The 19,769-nt window shown below is 40.1% G+C and overlaps 1 protein-coding gene across 1 annotated transcript in view; it reads left to right on the top strand.

Annotated features, from left to right (window-relative positions):
• The window catches only part of TBC1D9 (TBC1 domain family member 9), a 62,874-nt gene extending 44,543 nt beyond the window's left edge, over positions 1-18,331 (top strand). Inside the window, exons 8-21 of the mRNA XM_056855375.1 lie at positions 1,611-1,781; positions 2,917-3,067; positions 5,071-5,285; positions 5,961-6,078; positions 8,506-8,791; positions 9,798-9,927; positions 11,551-11,649; positions 11,741-11,809; positions 13,020-13,260; positions 14,655-14,720; positions 15,155-15,241; positions 16,166-16,240; positions 16,732-16,832; positions 17,618-18,331. Of these exons, the coding sequence (XP_056711353.1) occupies positions 1,611-1,781; positions 2,917-3,067; positions 5,071-5,285; positions 5,961-6,078; positions 8,506-8,791; positions 9,798-9,927; positions 11,551-11,649; positions 11,741-11,809; positions 13,020-13,260; positions 14,655-14,720; positions 15,155-15,241; positions 16,166-16,240; positions 16,732-16,832; positions 17,618-18,322 (2,514 nt within the window). The 3' untranslated portion in view covers positions 18,323-18,331. The remainder of the gene's footprint in view (positions 1-1,610; positions 1,782-2,916; positions 3,068-5,070; positions 5,286-5,960; positions 6,079-8,505; positions 8,792-9,797; positions 9,928-11,550; positions 11,650-11,740; positions 11,810-13,019; positions 13,261-14,654; positions 14,721-15,154; positions 15,242-16,165; positions 16,241-16,731; positions 16,833-17,617) is intronic.
• The last annotated feature ends 1,438 nt before the right edge of the window (positions 18,332-19,769 follow it).

Here is a 19,769-nt window from a genome sequence, read left to right as displayed (position 1 = left end):
ATCCATTGCAATCTTTCAGACATATATGGTGGCCATATATATTGAGCCAAGGTGCTCAGTAAAACTTGGATGCAGCCTTCACTTTCAAATTGGCTGCATTAGCTTTCAGAGGCTGAAGTACTTAAATAAGGAGTGTGTGAAATATAGAGTAGCTTATGCTTTGTCTTCCAGGACTAGTCAGAAACCCTTTTAGTACCTCATGTTGAAGATCCTGTGAACTGTAAGGAGCAGAGTTCAACTCTTGCATGAAAGAACCATGTGCCGCTCCCCCCCCCCCACCTCTGTCATTCTTCCATCAGCAATGGAGACCATTCCAGAGGCCCATGTGACATTACAGTGAACTTTTGGACAATCTCCCATTTCCTGCGGGAGTGTAGGGGGCCAAAGCATCTCTGGTTGGCAGCAGGTCTCAGCTGGTGCCCCACTGTGCTGCTCCTGGCACCAGTCCCGCCTGACCTGCAGGTGACATTCACCATTTATTTCCCTTTGCTTTCTTCCACCAGTTTCTGCTTTCCTTTCCATAATCTCTTAGATAAATTTGGTTGAAATACAACTCCTCATGTTTTTAAAAAATTGCTGATCAACCTTGTATTGTCCCAGGGCCAGAACCTGATGCACTTATGTGGTGGCTCGCCTGCTTAACCACCACAGGCTGCTAACAAGTGGGTAAAGTTGCAAGAAATTCAACTGTTGTATCACATTTCTCTACAAGATGAGCCCCTCCGATATAAACATTTCTGCTTCTTTGCTTTACCAAGCACTTTCAGCAATTACATTTCCAGAAGCATATTAATGTGACAGTCTTGTTTAATAAAAACCAGAAAGAAAATTTTTGCTCTTGTAGCTGCTGCATAGTGAAGCCAAACTCCCAGCAGGACTAACATAATTTTATTGTCCTTCTGTATTTGGAATGCTCTTGGGTACATAATTCTTAATAACCTTGCTAGTGAGAATTCAAATATGTATTAAGTTACTCCCTGAAAGGCCTCTGCTTCCTTTCTCATTGTGAGAGGAGGTATTGTGATTTGATTTTTTAAAAAAGTTCAGAAATTTATTTTACGAGAGTATTAAATATTCACTTAATGCCGGAATTTGTGTTCCATAAACCTTGTTTCTGTTGCCATAGCTTCAGTCTGCTGCAGTTAATCTGTTTCTTAATGCTTTTTGTGGGGCTCGGCTGTTGTAAGCAGTCACTGAGCAGACCTATAAATTGTTGTACAGAGGTTTAAAGGGTTACAGGCATCTTACTCAAAGGCAAATTTGTGTCTTTGCTGCGTGACAGAATGTTTGTGAGTAGTGGATTTTCTGCTGCATTGCTACAGTCTGCCTGCCCTTTCTTCTCTCTCCCCCCCCCCCCCCGCCCGGGTAGCTTGAATTACTGTGGCTCAGCACTAAAGCTGGCAGCGAAGAAAGATGGGTAGTATGACAGGAGAAGCAACACAAACCCAACTTCTTCCTGCCACAGTTATTAAAGCTTAGTCAGAACAGCAATTAACAGCCCAACGGGTGCTATTATGCTAGCACATGCTTCAAATAAATTGATCCGTACCCTTTTCCCACTGACTCCTGAAAAGTTTTAAAAGTGGTGAGGATTTTTTCCCCTTCATCAGGTCTATTCAAGGGCGAGTAGTATCATTTCATCAAGCCCTCAGAGAAGCCTTAGTTCTGAAGCAGATGGAGAACGGCAGTTCAACCTGAACGGGAACAGCATCCCAACTGTAACACAGGCTCTGATGACCATGTATCGGCGGCGTTCGCCTGAGGAATTCAACCCCAAATTAGTACGTTGCATTGTTTTTGTTCTCAAATAGATAATGAAAGTGCTTGCTAGATTTGATTAAAAATAATTCTATTTTATTTAAAAATGCCTTAATTTTGTCTTGTGCAATCCGTGTAGGAGAGGGTTTTTAGACCTAGCTAAAGCTTTGTGTCAGACAAATTGATATGAAATGATGGTGTCATAGAGCATGTTACGCAACTGGCTGGGGGCAGTTTTTTTGGTTCTCTTCTGATTTAATTAGTTATACGGTTTTGACATGTATTCCCCCTTATTGTATCTTCATTCAGGAACTTAGAAATAGATCTTTGGTACTCATGTGGTGGCTTTGTAATTACTGGCTTTTTCTTGTAGCCATACAATAATGTGACTGCACAAGTGAGGTAGACCTATTAAATATGTATTTTAAAACTAATTTTGGCAGGGGCAATCTAATGATCAGGAGATCCTAAGTTTCTTTTAATAAACTCCTGTTTTACAATTTTAATTAAAAGAACACACTATTCCTTTTCAATATGCATATTAAAAACTAAAACATGTTTAAGAATTATAAAACAGATATAAACCCAAGTGACAATGTAGGAACTTTAATTGACAACTGCATTTCAATCTTCCTGTACTTTACCATGTATGTGTGGTTTCAGTCACAGTACCAGTAAAGATAAAAATAAGAAAGAAACACAATTAAGTTTGAGATGTTTTCTTTCATGGTATCTGAGTGTTATGGCTAGTTTCTCTTGCTCCAGACTTTTTTTCTGAACTTTGTTCAATTTAAGCATCACCTCAGTTCAGTTCAAGCATCGCATTAAGCTATGTTTAAGGAAGTTTAAATATGGTTTGGCTTGCTGTGTAAATCGACCAACCATGGTTTACGGTCAACAGACAAAGCAGGAAAAAAAATTGTGCCAATTTTGGATTGGCACAATGACTGAATTAACAAATTATAATTATGACTGTTGCCTGACTTCCAAAGGTCACTGCCCCTTGAAGATGGGAGTGGGTTTATGTACCTGAGAGCTGAGAGGGAGGGAAACGAAAGTAAAGAAGCTGCTCTAAACTGGCTTGTCTGTTGTACATTTGAAAGCTGAAACCATGCTTGGAGTGATATCTGAGCCACTGTCTCAAATCTTACTTTTAAGGCAAAAGAGTTTTTGAAAGAACAAGCTTGGAAGATTCATTTTGCTGAATATGGCCAAGGTGTCTGTATGTATCGTACAGAGAAAACAAGGGATCTGGTGCTGAAAGGTATCCCTGAAAGCATGAGAGGGGAACTCTGGCTGCTCCTGTCAGGTGGGTCTCCTTGTTGCTTACTGTTGCGTTAAGGACTTCTAGCGGGACATTCTTCTGTGGAATTTGTCTCATCAGTGGTATAAATCGGGAGATCCAAATGTTGGTGGAAATGGTTCTTGTAGGTTATCCGGGCTGTGTAACTGTGGTCTTGGTATTTTCTTTCCTGACGTTTCGCCAGCAGCTGTGGCAGGCATCTGCAGAGGAGTAACACTGAAGGACAGTGTCTCTCAGTGTCAAGTGTGTAGGAAGAGTAATATATAGTCAGAAAGGGGTTGGGTTGAGCTGAATCATTGTCCTGCAAAAAAGTATCAAAGGTAATGTACTAATCATTGTCCTGTAAGTATCAAGATAATGTGCTAATGAGGGTGTGGTATGTTAATGTGGAACCATTGTATCCTTAAGTGATCTGTTAACATGTGGAATCCGAAGCTAATCTCCATGGCTATTGTGGACTGAAGTCTTTGTTAGTCTGAAGGTTTTCAGGACAGGAAGCCAAGCCTTATTCATTCTTAAACTCTCTTCTTTTCTGTTAAAGTTGTGCTGTTGTTTATGAATTTCAATGGCTTCTCTGTGCAATCTGACAAAATAGTTGGTAGAATTGTCCAGTCTTTCAGTGTCTTGGAATAAGACCCTGTGTCCTGTTTGTGTCAGTCCATGTTCAGCCACTGCTGATTTATCAGGTTGGCCAAGTCTGCAGTATCTTTCATGTTCTTTTATCCTTTTTTGTATGCTTCATTTTGTTGTCCCGATGTAAACTTGTCCACAGCTGCAAGGTATACGATATACTCCTGCAGAGGTGAGGGGGTCTCTTTTGTCTTTTGCTGATCGTAGCATCTGTTGTATTTTCTTGGTGGGTTTAAACACTGTTTGTAGGTTATGTTTTTTCAAAAGTTTCTCCATCCTATCAGTGACTCCTTTAATAAATGGCAAGAATACCTTTCCTATGGGAGACTGTTTTTCCTGAGTTTTCTGATTTTTGTTTGGTTTAATGGCCCTTCTGATTTCATTTCTGGAATAGCCGTTTGCTAGCAGTGCGTGATTTCTTGCTGGGTATTAATAGATCTCAGCAGTTTTCTGTCTCCTCATATAAGCAGGTGTGATCAACATCAGTTCATTTGTGGGCTCTCCCAGTAGCAGCCCCTACACTTCCAGGAATGGCCTTTTTGAGAGGATAAGGAAGTGCTTTAGGACATTGAAAAGTGGTATTTAAACAGAACTATTTAGAAGGTCATGTAGGGATTTCTGAAGTATTGCATTTCTTGTTTTTACTTAAATTTCTGGTTTTCAGATTAGTGTAGGATACAGTGTGGATGTGCAAGCTTTTAATTGTATTGTTTTGCTCTGTTTTAAGTTCTTGTTGCCCACTTGAGGCCATATGTGAGGGAGAAAAGTTAGCCAATAAATGCTTCAAATATTATAAATACTTCAAATAAATGAAGCTTTTCTTGAAGATGTGTGAAACCCTAGAGAGTAACTTCATGGATGCATTTGCGCAACTAGCCCTTGGCGGCATATTCCCATGGAAAATTTAACTGCCCGGATGAAATCTGTGGTCTTGGACTGCAAAAAGAAGAGCCACCTTGCACCGCAGCCATTAAGACACAGACGATCTTCAGCCCAGTCCCCCTCTCCTGGCATAGTAATCAGCAACAAACCAACTCAGAGCAGCATTCCCTATACGTTAAAGCTGAGCCTTGGAAATGGACTTTCGAAGACTAGCTTCAGACAATGGGATAGTCAAGCGAGGGTTCCAAAACCAGTAAATGTTCCCAAACTAATGTTGCGCAGAGTGCCTAAAATAGTCACAGAGTGTGCAAAGGCGTCTTGGTTGACATACCCCAGTTCTTTCAGATTGTTAAATTGCTTTCCATTTGGAGTATGGGGGAAGCTGCTCTTCAAGGAAAACCAAACTATTTGTAGTATATAGGACTACCTGCATGGTTCTTTCATTCATAGCCTATATCTGTAATCTCTTTTGTCATTATGTCCTTTTAACTTGGCAGGAGCTATTAATGAAATGGCCACCCATGCTGGATATTATGAAGACCTGGTGGAGAAATCCATGGGCAAATACAATCTTGCTACAGAAGAGATTGAGAGGGATTTGCACCGCTCTCTGCCAGAGCACCCTGCGTTCCAGAATGAGATGGGCATTGCTGCTTTGCGGAGAGTTCTCACGGCTTATGCGTTTAGAAATCCAAACATAGGATACTGCCAGGTATTTGAAACTCCCTATCTCATTTTATGGACTCAGTTTCTTTCCTTCATCTCAGGAATATCAGGAATTATTGTTGAATCTTCCAAATCTTCCAAAAACATATGTTTACATGTGCTGCCGATGCATGTTGCTTAGATAAGGTGCAGTCTTATGAGGATGAAAAATGCTTCCTGCTTCATGCTGTTCTACTTGGGTTCAGGGCACATGGGGTGTCTGAGCATCAATACATTGTACAGCAGAGGGGAAATGATTTCACAAGAAAGGAAAAGAAAAAAGGCACTGTTTTTCCTGTCCCACCTCCCAATGCTCTTCCTCCCCATCCTATAGTTCTAAAGTAGTAAAATTGTTGGAGCTTGTCTCCAGTATGACATGGAAAGGGAAGGGTTTCACACACAGAGAGATGTCATACTTAAAAATAAAGTGCAGCTTTTTATTGTGGGGTGCCCATCTGTATATTGTAATAGCAATGTTGTGATTGCTTGAATGTGGTAATAATGTGGATAAATAACCATTGTGGGAAGCTCTTTCTCTTAAATGCAAGACAGAGTCTTGTTAAGTATCAGCCCATGCAGCTTGGCTCATTTCAACACTTTGTGAGAAACCTTTTTTCCTAAAGATGTGAAGGATGAGGAAGAGTTGAGATTTAATAGTCCTCTTAACACTTATTTTCCCTAGGCCATGAATATTGTTACATCAGTACTGCTTTTGTATGCAAAGGAAGAGGAAGCTTTTTGGCTGCTGGTGGCTTTGTGTGAGCGCATGCTTCCAGATTACTACAACACAAGAGTAGTTGGTATGTTAAAGGATATTTTGTTACAATCTAATAACTGGGTGTTTCAGGGCATGTTTTTTTTAACCACCAGGGAATAATGTTTGATTTGCAGGTGATGGGTGCTTGAATTCAGTGATGTTAAATGATAATTGAGTGGTTGAGGCCCTACTTCATATTTGGGAGAACTGCTTCACATCTTCTCTATATTTAATCTCAAGTCTGTTAAATAGACAATTTTGTTTTGTTTTCTTTATAGTCCACTTTTTTCACTGAGATTCAAGGCAGATTACACAGTGTAAGTCAGTGGAATCAATATAAGATTGCAGCAGTCTGGAATAAGGCATAAAGTATTTAACATGATATGATTAAATTATGCAGACGGTATTGTGTGTAAAGTGCTCTCAAGTCGCATCCGACTTATGACAACCCAGTAGAGTTTTCAAGATGAGACTAGATAAAAGGAACAGATAAAACAAAGTATTTCTTCACACAACACATAGTTAAATTGTGGAACTCCCTGCCCCAGGATGTGGTGATGGCTGCCAACTTGGAAGGCTTTAAGAGGGGAGTGGACATGTTCATGGAGGAGAGGGGTATTCATGGCTACTAGTAAAAATGGATACTAGTCATGATGCACACCTATTATCTCCAGGATCAGATAAGCATGCCTATTATATTAGGTGCTGTGGAACAAGGCAGGATAATACTGCTGCAGTTGTCTTGTTTGTGGGCTTCCTAGAGGCACCTGGTTGGCCACTGTGTGAACAGACTGTTGGACTTGATGGACCTTGGTCTGATCCAGCACGGCCTTCTTATGTTCTTATGACTGACAGAGGTGGTTTGCCATTGTCTTTTTCTGCACAACGACCCTGGTATTTCTTGGTGGTCTCCCATCCAAGTACTATCCAGGACCAACATTGCTTATCTTCTGAGATCTGACAAGATCAGGCTGGCCTTGGCCATGCAGGTTGGGGCAAATGGTATTACATAAATACATCAACAAAGCAACGAGAGTAGGATAATGTTTAGAGCTAAACAATCCACAGTGGGAGAGTTAACAGTTCTGCTTCCTTTGTAAAAGCACCACCCTGAACCATTTTGTAATATTATAGCCTTAATACCTTTATAAAAATGCCCTCCTGAACAATTCTGTTTTACATAGTTTGCAGAAAGACAGAAGCGTGGGAGCCTTCCTAACAAACTCAGACAGACCATTCCAATCATCTCTTTCTGATGGAAGGGGTGATTTCTGCTGGTTTCCCTCCCTCTCTCTGCAGATGCCCCCTTTTATCCCAATAGTGTTCATGATGGTCTGTTAATCTCCAGGAACACAACTGGGAGCAGGGCAGGATCAACAGTCTGCAGCCTGAGTGCATGGTGGGAAAGTCTCTCCCTGGTCTGCTCACTATCTTATACAATATAAGCCATTAAACAAGCACAATAAGCACAATAAAACAGCTGGGGAGATAAAATGTAACAAAACAAGACATAACAGAGGGCCCAAAACTGTAGGATGTTAGGAACATATAATCCATACACAAACAAAACAAAATGCAAAACCTCAGTAATAGCCAACATTTTAAATTGTACAGAGAAGTAAATAAGCAGTCCATGTAGTTTTTTTAAGGATTGAGAGAGATGTTCCCAACTGGTAGTGTACCAACAGCAAATTTGCCATGGGGTTTTGTTCTAGCTGTTAGATGTTCTTTTAGATGTTCTTTTAACTGTTAGATGTTCTTTTAAATGAATTAGTAGGTTTTACATGTTAAAGACTGGTTGTTTTTTGTTTAAAATGCAGTATTTGTATTCTGCCTCTCCGCATACATAAGCCCAAGGTGATTTACAATTGAATGACTAGCACTTATGTAAAAGACAGAAAAACATATAAAGCAACTAAAACAACAACGTCATAATGAGACAGAAAAGTAACCAAAGGGAACAAAAATATCAATCCATTAAAGACAAGTGGGAATAAGAATCTTGACTGGATGCTGAAAGTTATTCAGTGATGGCATCAGGTGCAGGGCGAGAAGAAGGTCATTCTGTAGCCAGAGATGGGTGTTTGTGGGTGTGAGACCACTGAAAAGTCCTTGGATTGATTCCAGCTAGCTTCTTTGCTGGTGGAAAATGAAGGAGGGGGCTTCTTTGACCACCAAAAAAGCTGTGTTGGTGATCATGTTGACCTTCATAGACAAAAGTCATGTGGGATGAGGTTGTCATAAGGAGGAGGATAGTCTGAAATCGAATTAAAAAGCTTATTTTTGTGATAACCTGCTTTGCCTCAGAAGGCAGAGGAACACAAAAGCACTACCTGAAATGACTATTGCTGAATAAATGAACCCGTCGTTTTTTAGTGTCATGAAACCCGCATTCAGTTTACGTTATGTGTTCCTAAATGGGCATCAGCTCATATTTCACTTTTGTCCAATACTGATTTGTGTCCTGCAGGTGCTCTGGTGGATCAAGGCGTGTTTGAAGAGCTGGCACGGGATTATGTTCCACAACTCTATGACTGTATGCAGGACTTGGGAGTCATCTCCACCATCTCTCTTTCCTGGTTCCTCACGCTCTTCCTTAGTGTAATGCCCTTTGAAAGTGCTGTGGTGGTTGTGGACTGTTTCTTCTGTGAAGGCATAAAGGTGATATTCCAGTTAGCCCTGGCTGTGCTGGATGCTAATGTGGACAAGCTGCTGAATTGTAAAGATGATGGTGAAGCTATGACAGTGCTTGGAAGGTATTTATTGAAAGCTTTGTTATTTCTGAAATGCCATTTGTGTTACTTCCCTTGCCAAGTATGTTGCCCTTTTCCCTTTATATTAGTCATGTTGAATTGACAAAAGGCTTTCCTTTGGATAAAGAGAAAGCATAGCCATTGAATGAAGAATTTGACTCATCTGCTTCTGTCTTACAAATTGGCCCCCTACTAGCAATGGAAAGGAATACTGCCTGTGGCACAGTATTGTTGGATTTCAGTGCAAGGAGCCATCTTTTACTGAGTCAGGCCAGTGGTTCATCCCTGCATAGCATTGCCAACCTTGACTTGCAGTGGCTGTCCAAGCCTTTCAGAGCTCTGTTAACAGAAGGCTTTTATTTGGAGATGCTAAGAATTGCCTCATGCTTGCAAAGTGTGTGAATTGCAGTTCAGCCTCTCTGTTGCTTGTATCTTATGGAGAGTTTGCTTGCAGGTTATGCTCTATTCAGAGAAAGTAGTAATGTGCACAGGGTAGAACTGGAGAGAAATGGGAAGGAATTATGTATGATCACCTGATCAAAAGCAGTGCTGGATGTTGTAGATTCTTTAAAGGTTAGGACTGGATAACTTTTTGAATATCTGCCAGACCTGGTTCTGTGCCTTTATGCTGTGGTTAGTCAGAGGCATCACATCTTTAATTCCATCCACAAATTTTGCTCATTTCTGTTCCTTTATTCATCTCCACCCAATAGGTAGACCTAGGCAAGCCACAATCTCTAGCTAACTCCTATATGTAATATGAGCATTATAGTAAACACCTGCATTACAAGGTTGCTGTAAGAATGTCTGAGATAAAGTATATGAAGCACTATGTGCTCTTGAGAAGAGCGCCACACTATAAATATGGAGCTTCCAGATTGTATGGATTTTTTTTTAATACTGAACTTTAGTGGAGAAATGGCATGTACAGTACTTCTAAAGCTTGGATTACTGTTACAGACTGAGTGGTACTGAATGTGTTTTATTTGATTTCTCTTGCTTTCCATAGGTATTTGGACAGCGTGACAAATAAGGACAGCACTTTGCCACCAATCCCTCACCTTCATTCATTGCTCAGTGATGATGTTGGGCCTCATCCTGAAGTGGATATCTTCAGACTTATCAGAACTTCCTATGAGGTAATATGACAGAGATGTTAGCAAATGTGAGTTGAAAGATGAGCGAGGGAAAGCAATCACAAATTACTGCAAGGCCAGTTTATGCAGATCCTCGACAAGTTGTCTCTAGGTGGGTGCTCCAGAGTGAATTTCACTCCAAGATCCTCCACCTCCATGCATATGGACATGACAAGAGATAGAAGCACGCACATCATGTTTGCAATAAGAAGAGAGAGGCTAGATCCTAGAGGTGAGGCAAATGCATTTATAGACAAAGTCACAGGTAGCATTCCTTTGTAGTAGGAGGGGGTACATATGAGGCTAGTGCTAACTTCCATGTTCCACTGCTTGTAGATCTTATATATCTTGTGTGAAACAAGTCCTGTGAAGTATGATTTCTTCCTAGAAAAATGTTGCATCAAAATGTGTAGTAGTATGTGAACTCTTGTCAAGTATGTCAGATACTTTCCCTCTGTCTTCTTCATTTCATGCTGAAAGCTGTATTGTAATAATTAGGGCTGTGCAGTTTTTTTCGGTATTTTTTGGGTTCAGGTTTAATAAACCTGGAAAATTTAGAAAAACCCGAAATGCTGAATATACTGGATTCAGCTTTTTGAAAAATTTGAACATTTTCGGGTTTATTAAACCTGAACCTAAAAAATATGTGGCTCAGAGCTGAGTCCTGGCCTCTGTGGAGCCCAGCGTTTAGTTCTGCGCCACTGGGTGGTGGAGCGGGGGGTCAATGCAGCACTGTCTGCTAGCTCCCAGCTCCTTGAGGAGGCAGGAGCCAGCAGGCAGCCCAGATCTAGGTAAGTAAGGGAGGAGGGGAGAGAGGAGGGAAAGTGGCAGCGGGGCCAAAGCAGCCCTAAATAATGTCCCCAAAAAACATTATTTGGCTCTGTTTTTTAGTTCCCTTTTATTGCTTCCATTTTTTAAATTGGTTTAAAAAAACACCCAAATACCAAAAAGGTATTTTGGGTTTTTTTCCCCGGTTCAGGTTTACCGAATGCAAACCCCTAGTAATAATGACACAAGTTAAATGGTGTGTTTGTGTGATCTTGTGTTGTCTGTCTTGTTCAGAAGCATCTGTGAAAGCAGGGCTAAGTTTAAGACACGGGGGCATGGGCATATGCAAGATAAATTAATTATGTGTAACGAACTATGCAATATTCATGTGTGCAGAACGATTATGAACTGTTGGCTAATTGTGACTTCCCTGATTATGGGGACATTTTGTCAGTCTCTGAAATTATGAAAACTTCTGCTTCCAATAACCATGCTTGCACATGTGTCTGCAATACAAAACAAAAATGTTAGCTATATCTAAATAACATTGACTATAATCCAATCCAAGCACACAAGTAAGCCTGTAATCCCCCCACTTTCCTATGGTATTTAAATACATCTTGGTATTGCATTCCCAGATTTGCACATTTTGTTCTATATCTCTCTTCCACTGGGCATAGCTGAGAAAGTTCACCTTCTTTGATACAAGAAGAGTGAGGCTAAGTAATAGCTAGATACGAAGTGCAAAGTTACTGTTTTTATCCATTATAAAATTATTTGCTAGAGAACATAGAAGGCATAAATGAAGCTGTCTTTTAAGGTATTGTATCAAAATTGAACAATGGTTTTTCCCTTTAGAAATTTGGAAGCATACGAGCAGATTTGATTGAGCAAATGAGATTCAAGCAGAGACTGAAGGTGATCCAGACACTTGAGGACACTACAAAACGCAATGTGGTATGTTTTTAGAATACTTTTCTAACTCGGCGTTTTGAAGCACGTGTCTTTTCCATGTGTCCAAACTCTTTGTGCTTTTATATTTTGCAAGGTACGGACCATCGTGACCGAGACCTCTTTTACTATAGATGAGCTGGAGGAACTCTATGCCCTTTTCAAGGTAAATTTGAGATACCTGTTTAGTTCCTAATTTGCCTAGTGGTATTGCAAATATATGTTTTGTTACCATCAAAAGCAAATAAAAATAAATCCATTTAATGAAGAGGGTAGAGTTTATTACTGTGCTTGAGACCTTCGATCTATACAGCAGTTGTTTCGTATGATGCTATGTGTATGGTATGATCTTGCAACATGCCAAACTGAAATGAATGTAGTGCTGTGGGAAACAAAACTGACCATTTAATTCCCATGTACCAATCATTTTCATGTTTGTAATTGATCAAATTAAAACTTTTACACTAATTTTTTTCTGCAAAATCACCATAATTTCAATGGTGAATCAGGCTGTCCAGTTGTAGAAAAGGAACACTTGAAGCCCAAAGAGCCCAGGGCTGCCGATCTGAGGACACATTCCTCTGGAGTAAGCCCATTGAACAACATTGGAAGCAACTTGACAGCACTTAACACAGAGACACGCTTAGGTCCCTTGATCTATCACACTGAATTTGGAGACTCAGCCCTCCTTTAAATCTATCACTGTAGCAGAGTCTGGGGCATAAGAATATCTAGCAGCCTGTGCGGGTACAAACATTCATGAACAGTTTCTGCCTATGCAGGTTCTGCACAGATATTTGCTTGGTTGGCCATCTCTCCTTGACTACTGCGAAAGTGCTGGCATATCACATTCCTTCACTCTAACCATGCGCCTGGACTGTGATTTGGCATGTTCTAAAGGTGTATATCCACAGTTGTTTGTATCAGATAGGATTCTGTAACTGGAAAACATTGGCTGCAATCCTTCTGCTTGGGTGCTCTACATAGAGGGCTTTGTTTATTAAAATATTTGTACCCCACCCTTCCTTTGGGGCTCAAGGTGGCTTTCAATACCATGTTTAACAACATACAATAAAACCCCAAGTAACACATGTGGTTTGTCTCCATACAAATCTCACGATCCATGTTGTAACATTATTGGAGGTCCAAAGAGCCTGTCCTTCCCTCTTTCACCCATGGAAAAGCTGGTAGGATCCTACTGAATACTTCTTATACCCACTGTGGTTTCAAGGTGTCTGAAAAGTATCAAGCCGTCCTCTGGGTAAAAAGCAGCTTGAAAGACCCACTAGTGAAGCAGCATAAATCATGGGTGGTGCTGCTGGAATTGATACAAATCTTGTAATAGAATTGACTGCATTTGCCCTGCTTTTCTTCAGGCGGAGCATCTGACAAGCTGCTACTGGGGAGGCACCAGCAATGCCGTTGACCGCCATGACCCAAGCTTGCCCTATTTAGAACAGTATCGCATTGACTTTGAGCAGTTCAAAGGAATGTTTGCTCTCCTTTTTCCTTGGGCCTGTGGAACTCACTCCGATGTTTTGGCTGCACGTTTGTTCAGATTACTGGATGAAAATGGAGATTCATTAATCAACTTCCGGGAATTTGTTTCTGGGCTAAGTAAGGAGAATGCTTTTAAAATAACCAGCGCCTTACATGTATGGTCTGCCAAGGCGAAGTCTTATTCTTTATCCCTTAATGCTGAAATGTGTGGATTGGCATGCAGTTTTATTTAAGGATTCTGCATTTTAAAAGGCATTTGTGTTCTCATCACTTTGATGTGATCATAGCTATAACATTTGCTTTAACACAATATCTGATTATGGTTGGATTAATTTTCTGCCCCAAAATTCAACTATATCTTTTTGAATCTATTAGAAGGAGAAAATCAGTGTTGCCATTTGTCAGTTACAGTGAAACACACTGCTGTTTTTGCATAATACGAAATGAGCTATATATTTCTTCTCTTAAGTGATGAGATATGTATTGGAGGCAATTTACTTTTTCAAGAAGGAAGACACTTGAGGCTAGTTAAACTATTTCATTCCATAAACCAGGTAACATTTGAATTGGATTCAGGGCAAATCTTGTGGTTGACTCTTTTAAAGGGCCACATTGTATGTCAGAGAGTTTTCTGATGAGCAAGTTTTCCTGGGCCTTCCTCCCCCCCACCAACAAATGCTCCAGTTTATCTAATTCATGTAATGGAAATTAAAAACTAAACTAATACCTTTAGTCCCATCATAAAAATTTAAAATAATATTTTAAAAAGTAAAATGAACCAAATATGAAAATGAAAAAACATCGGTATATTCCTAAAATATACAGCTTAGGAGGAAAAATGAAGTATTTTTCCTAAATGCGTTTCAGACCAAATAATGTCTTTTTTTAATGGTCAATATGCTGCAATTTTACAAATAAATAACAAATATACAGTGGTCACAAATATTTAAATCATTACAAGTATCATTTTCTAAATTCTTAGAAGTAAAACTATGGTTCCGTATTTAGCTATTTGGGCCCTCTAGGCTACTTGATTTAGATTGGGTGGGTTAAAAAAAATTGGGTCATGGAATCCCAAATTATATTGTGAGGCCACATAACATCAATTAATTACTCCTTTATTGCCTATTTTTTCTTTCTAGTGAAAGAACAGGTATATTTTTCCCCCAGTCTGCTATCCGCATTTAAGGAAATATAGAATAGGGATATTTTTATTTTAAGTGACTTTTCTGCCCCTAGGTGGCTTACAATGTCAAATGATATAAAATAATGTAAACCCATATTAACAATAACCCCCCACAGCAATAAACAGCAACAATACAACCTCTGAATCATAAAACTAGCATTCAAAACAAAAGAAAATACTTAATCATCAGAGGCTTAAAGTTACACCTGACATAATCTTTATTAAGGCAGTTGGAAGATTAATTTCCAGATGTTTGGATGATAACATGTGTTGCGGACGTGTCACCCGTTAGTGATTCTGATTCAGCGGCTATGACCTCTTCTAGGTGCTGCATGCCGCGGGGATCTTACTGAGAAGTTGAAGCTGCTGTATAAAATGCATGTTTTGCCTGGTGAGTAACAGGGCTACTGTAGTTGTTTTTAAAATTAGACTCAAGTATCTTAGTGAGGCATTTGCCATTTTCCTGTTCTGCTGCCACCAGGGGGGTTCTGTTCCTACCTAATGAAGGGGTGAGAAGTGGGGAATAGCTACACTGTGAGGTATAGCCAAAATCCTGTGCATGTGTGCATGCCTGTGCCAGAAAGATGTGTGCCACAAGCCCTTTTCAAGCCCTTTTCAGTCATTACCTTCCTGGCACTGTGACGGTGCGTATGGAGCAAACACACTTCATGAGATCCTCCCAATATATGCATGATTGTAACACGTTGTAATAGTCCAGGCTGCATAGTTTATGAACTCTTACATGGGCAGTTATGAAGTATATTAAATAGAGATTCAAGGCTCCTCTATCTGATGCATACTGGTACTTGATTCTTCTTTGCTTAGATCCATCCTCTGACCAGGAAGAGCCAGATTCTGCTTTTGAAGCAACTCAGTACTTTTTTGAAGACATCACGCCAGAGTGTACACATGGTATGTGGCTTTATCTCCCAATTTATTAACTTGTACTACTCACAAAACACTAGGAAGGTATCTAAGCACTTCTTGTGTTCAAAAATAAAACAAAGTTAGCTTCAGCTATCGATAATACCAGCAGATGTTTGGTGTTTTTAATAAGGAAACCTTTGTGATGTTGGATTGTCCTGTAGCAACAATATATGTTGTATTCAGTGTATTCACAAATGTTCCTGGTAAGGCTCATTAGGTAGCTGGGAACACTCAGTCTCTAAAGAGTTAGATCCATGATAGCCTTGATAGATTCTCCTGGTTACTCTGGAGACTCCTGCCCTCCCTACATCACAGGATTAGAAACTTGAAGAAAGAAACTTAGGATCTAGTTACTAGTGCAGTGAGTCCATTAGAAGTTTTCTAAAATGATGAGGTTAACAGTATGACAAAAGGGATACTTAACATTCTTCCCACAGATGTGGTCCATACACATTACAACCTACTTAAGGTATAAATTATGGAGAACAGATGGATTTCTTACAAAGACAAATTCAGAGTGGATGTTGTAATACATACCGTATCAAAATTATCCTATTGTAGTCTGATTTATACTAGGAAGGGTTACATGTTGCTTCACATTTCATGACTGGAGATATGGTAAAATATAGCTGTTCCAGGGACAGTGAAAAGCAGACATGAATTTCTCTGGCTTCAGGCAACAGGCCAGAGCTGCCGCTCTTAGACAACCTGAAGGATCCTCCACTGAACATGGAGGTCAGCTTTCAGAGGACTATGTGCTTCAGCTGGTTCTCAGTGGCCAGTAGAGCTTGTCTCAGAGAGCCTAACTGATATCAGCTTTTTCTACCTCGTGGTCATATATGTACTATCATTGTGTATAGACAGATGTTTCTGAAATGATGTTAATTTTGCTTTTCTGAATATTATTAGTTGTCGGCGTAGACAGCAAGAACAAACATGGATCAGATGAAGGGTTTGTTAGTGTGAGTGTGAAAACTGAGAAAGGTATGCTTTTATCTTATTAGGGCCTCTAATTGCGGGGGACTGGGGGTACAAAATTCCCAGGTTGTAGAAGGGGGAAATAAGGCAAGCAGTCCTTATGCCTCATTTTGCTCTTATTAAGCCCTTTGCCTGCAAACTTGGGCTCCAGCAGCAACTAGAAGCCTCCCTAGGAAAACGTAATTACTAGTTTTAATAGTACTTTTTGAGACAATCAGGTTTTTTTTTGAGACAATCAAAGGGTTAAAATGAGCAAGTACAGATTCCCAGTGAGGCTTTCCTTCCTCTGTTCGATTAGAAATTGCCAAATTCTGTCTTCTGTGTGTCCTTCTTTGTCTTCTTTAAATGTATGGGGGCGGGGAATAGGAAATTCTTTCCAGAGACCAGTTGGGGCTCTCAGAAGCCTGCATCTCATTTTCTAATGTGGTGGAGAAAATATTTTTGAAATAAAAATTGCATCATTTCCCTTTCTCTTTTCTGTGGAAATATTGATATAGGTAAGAAGAATTCTCAAGACAACAGAAATTACCTGAGAATGTGGAGCCAAGAGAATAAATCTAAAGCAAAAAATGCAAAGGACTTGCCCAAATTAAATCAGGTAAGTGTTGTTGGCTCATAAATAATGTTTTTGATATTTTCTTCAGCTGCAGGGGTTTATGATGGCCTTATTACATCCCAATCCAGCAAGGGTGATCTGCATGCAGAAGAAGACTTTGTTCACAACTTGCTCTCTGAACTGAATGCATTCAAAAGCATAGTCTGTGGAACAGAAAACCCTATATCCAGCAGTTGGTCTTCTGTAAGTTGCAAGCCATGCTAGATAGGGTCTGCCTTTGCCTCCTCAGAAAGCAGAGAGGCATGAGGACCAAAATAGTACTATTGCTACTACTGTTAACATCTAGAGCATGTGCCATATGTAGCAGATTCTCTGTCAAATTGAACAGAGCCTTAGAATTTTTGAACTCCCACCTACCAGGTGCTGAGCATACTAACCTGACCTATCATAGTAACCAATGCCTCAGCCTCCTGTTCCTAAGCTTACTTTCACCCCAGATGTTTTCCTATTTAATGTTACCATTTAGTATTTAACGACAACCCTCATTTTGTCATAGGTTGTCTGAGAGTGATTTGTTCAGATTGGGCTGAGCATTACATGCTATTTAAAACCTCTAGATTCATTTTTGAAAGCAAGAACTAACTTTGACAAGCTATGCTGGCAGGCTATTAATGGGTATACCTATCTACAAACACCCAGTGCATGCTGAAGTTCTTTGTCTCCTGAACAGAGGTTTTTGGGTGTATTTTTTTTTTAAGTTTCTGCAGAACAAACTATATTTTGCTTCCTTGCTTTTCATTAGCATTGTATTTTTCTTTTGCATCTAGGGGCAGTTCATTGAGTTGTGCAAGACGATGTATAATATGTTCAGTGAAGACCCCAATGAGCAAGATCTTTATCATGCTACTGCTGCTGTGACAAGTCTGCTGTTGGAGATTGGTGAGGTTGGCAAGCTATTTAGTGTGCAGCCTATAAAAGAGGCTGAGAGCAGCAGTAAAGCCACGCAAAATGCTCTCCTCCAGAAGAAGGATAACCAGCAGTATCATCTTGTGCACCGTGATCCTTTCCAAGGTGGCTTCCTTGCTGATGATGAAGAGAACATCTGTGGTGATGGCACCCAGATGGAAGACATTAAGCTGGAAGACTCTTCTCCTAGGGACAACGGAGCTGGCTCTTCCATGCTTATTTCTGACGATGACACTAAAGACGACAGTTCCATGTCTTCCTATTCTGTCCTAAGCGCGGGTTCTCACGAGGAGGAAAAGCTACACTGTGAAGACATAGGCGAAGACATTGTTTTGGTGCGAAGCAACAATTCTGCTCCTCTGCCAGGGAGCACTAGCATTGACAGAGACTGGGCCATCACTTTTGAGCAGTTTTTGGCTTCCCTCTTGACTGAATCAGCCCTCGTCCGGTACTTTGATAAACCGGTATGCATGATGGCACGGATTACTAACGCAAAGAATGTAAGGATGATGGGGAAACCCATAACATCTGCGAGTGACTATGAGATCTCTGCTATGTCAGGCTAAGTGGGCCTCATAGGGTTTTTTTTAAAAAACTTTTAGGTTTTTATGACATATTTATTACTGCCAGGCACAGGTACTGATATTTTCAAAACATGGTAGATCTTGCCAATGTGAACATGTTGGGGGTGTAAATCCATACTTAACTTGAAATATGGGCATTTTTTCTCTGTGGAATATATTACCACAATGCTTGTTGTAGCCAATATATACGCTTGTGGGGAGGGTGGGGTCAGTATCCGTGATGTCTTGTATAATTAGCCTTCCTATCAATTGATAAATGGTGAAAATTAGTTCGGTTTTATCTGTAGAGGTGAATGTTCGTGTATGCTTTTAAACAGGTCTGAAGTCTTGGAGTATGGAGGAAAAACTGGAAGCTCAAAACGCCATGCTCGAAAGGTGCTGCAATGTACACACGGAGCTCCTTTTTACAGTCTTCCCCATTCTGCTGGGGAAGGACGGTGTTTGTATCCCTTCTGATCGCACACAACTGCTCCCTTCATTGATGTGAACGGGAAAGCAGAAAGTCCTTTCAGGCAAGGGAGCACCCTGGGTTCGCTGAAGCCCATGTGCCTATAAGAGATTGGTGGGTCAGGAGAACGGTAGAAAGGGATGCTGTCAACTTGTTTAGGGTTCAAACGTAAGTTCTGTGCAGCATCCCTGGGGGATGTCTCTTTATATAATTTTTTTAAGAGGCTAGTGATTCCTAATACTTTTTAAAATACATTCTTCAGAGATACTGCCATGGACCTGCCTTGACAATACCAATGTCCTGACCTAAACAATTCATAGTACCCCTTTTTAAAATGGAAGTGAGGGTTTTAAACATATTGTCTGTATATAATTCTGTGTCATTGAAACTGTAGACCTAAGCATTATCATCAAATCTAATGTATTGTAGATCGAGCATTCATAGATGAACTGCATAAATCTTAATTTAAGCACTGTTATTAGCAGGAATGTAATCAGAAAAAAAATCTGCAAGAAAATGTAACTGAATGATTGAAAGTCTTAATGAAAACACTGTCACTTTATTATATAGATGAACAATGTATAATGTAATAATTTACTGAATGGTATGTTGAATGACAAATGGAGCACCTGCACTTTGAATCCTTCCTTCTTTTACAGAAACATTCAGTGGACACTATTTTGTCCCACTATGGGCACAATACCCACTCCCCAGGGATTCCCACAGGCTCAACAAGACCTGTTTGCCCCTTCGTACAGTGCCTCTAAAGGTAGGAGGAGGAAACTGGGCTGTACAGAGCCAATGGAAATTTCCTGCACATGGTTACTATGTCTATCATGGGACTGAATTGTGCCCAGTACTTTTTAATTTTTTTGGTTGATTTCATAATTCATACCTAATTAGGTTAGACTCATTACCTGCCTGAACTTTATTTGCTGCCTTCAAAACTATTTCCATCACTTTTTTATATATAATATGCTG

The sequence above is a fragment of the Euleptes europaea genome, chromosome 9 (assembly GCF_029931775.1).
Source record: "Euleptes europaea isolate rEulEur1 chromosome 9, rEulEur1.hap1, whole genome shotgun sequence".
NCBI lineage: Eukaryota > Metazoa > Chordata > Lepidosauria > Squamata > Sphaerodactylidae > Euleptes > Euleptes europaea.
Note: the sequence above shows the minus strand (reverse complement) of the source record. Positions and strands in the feature narration are given on the sequence as shown.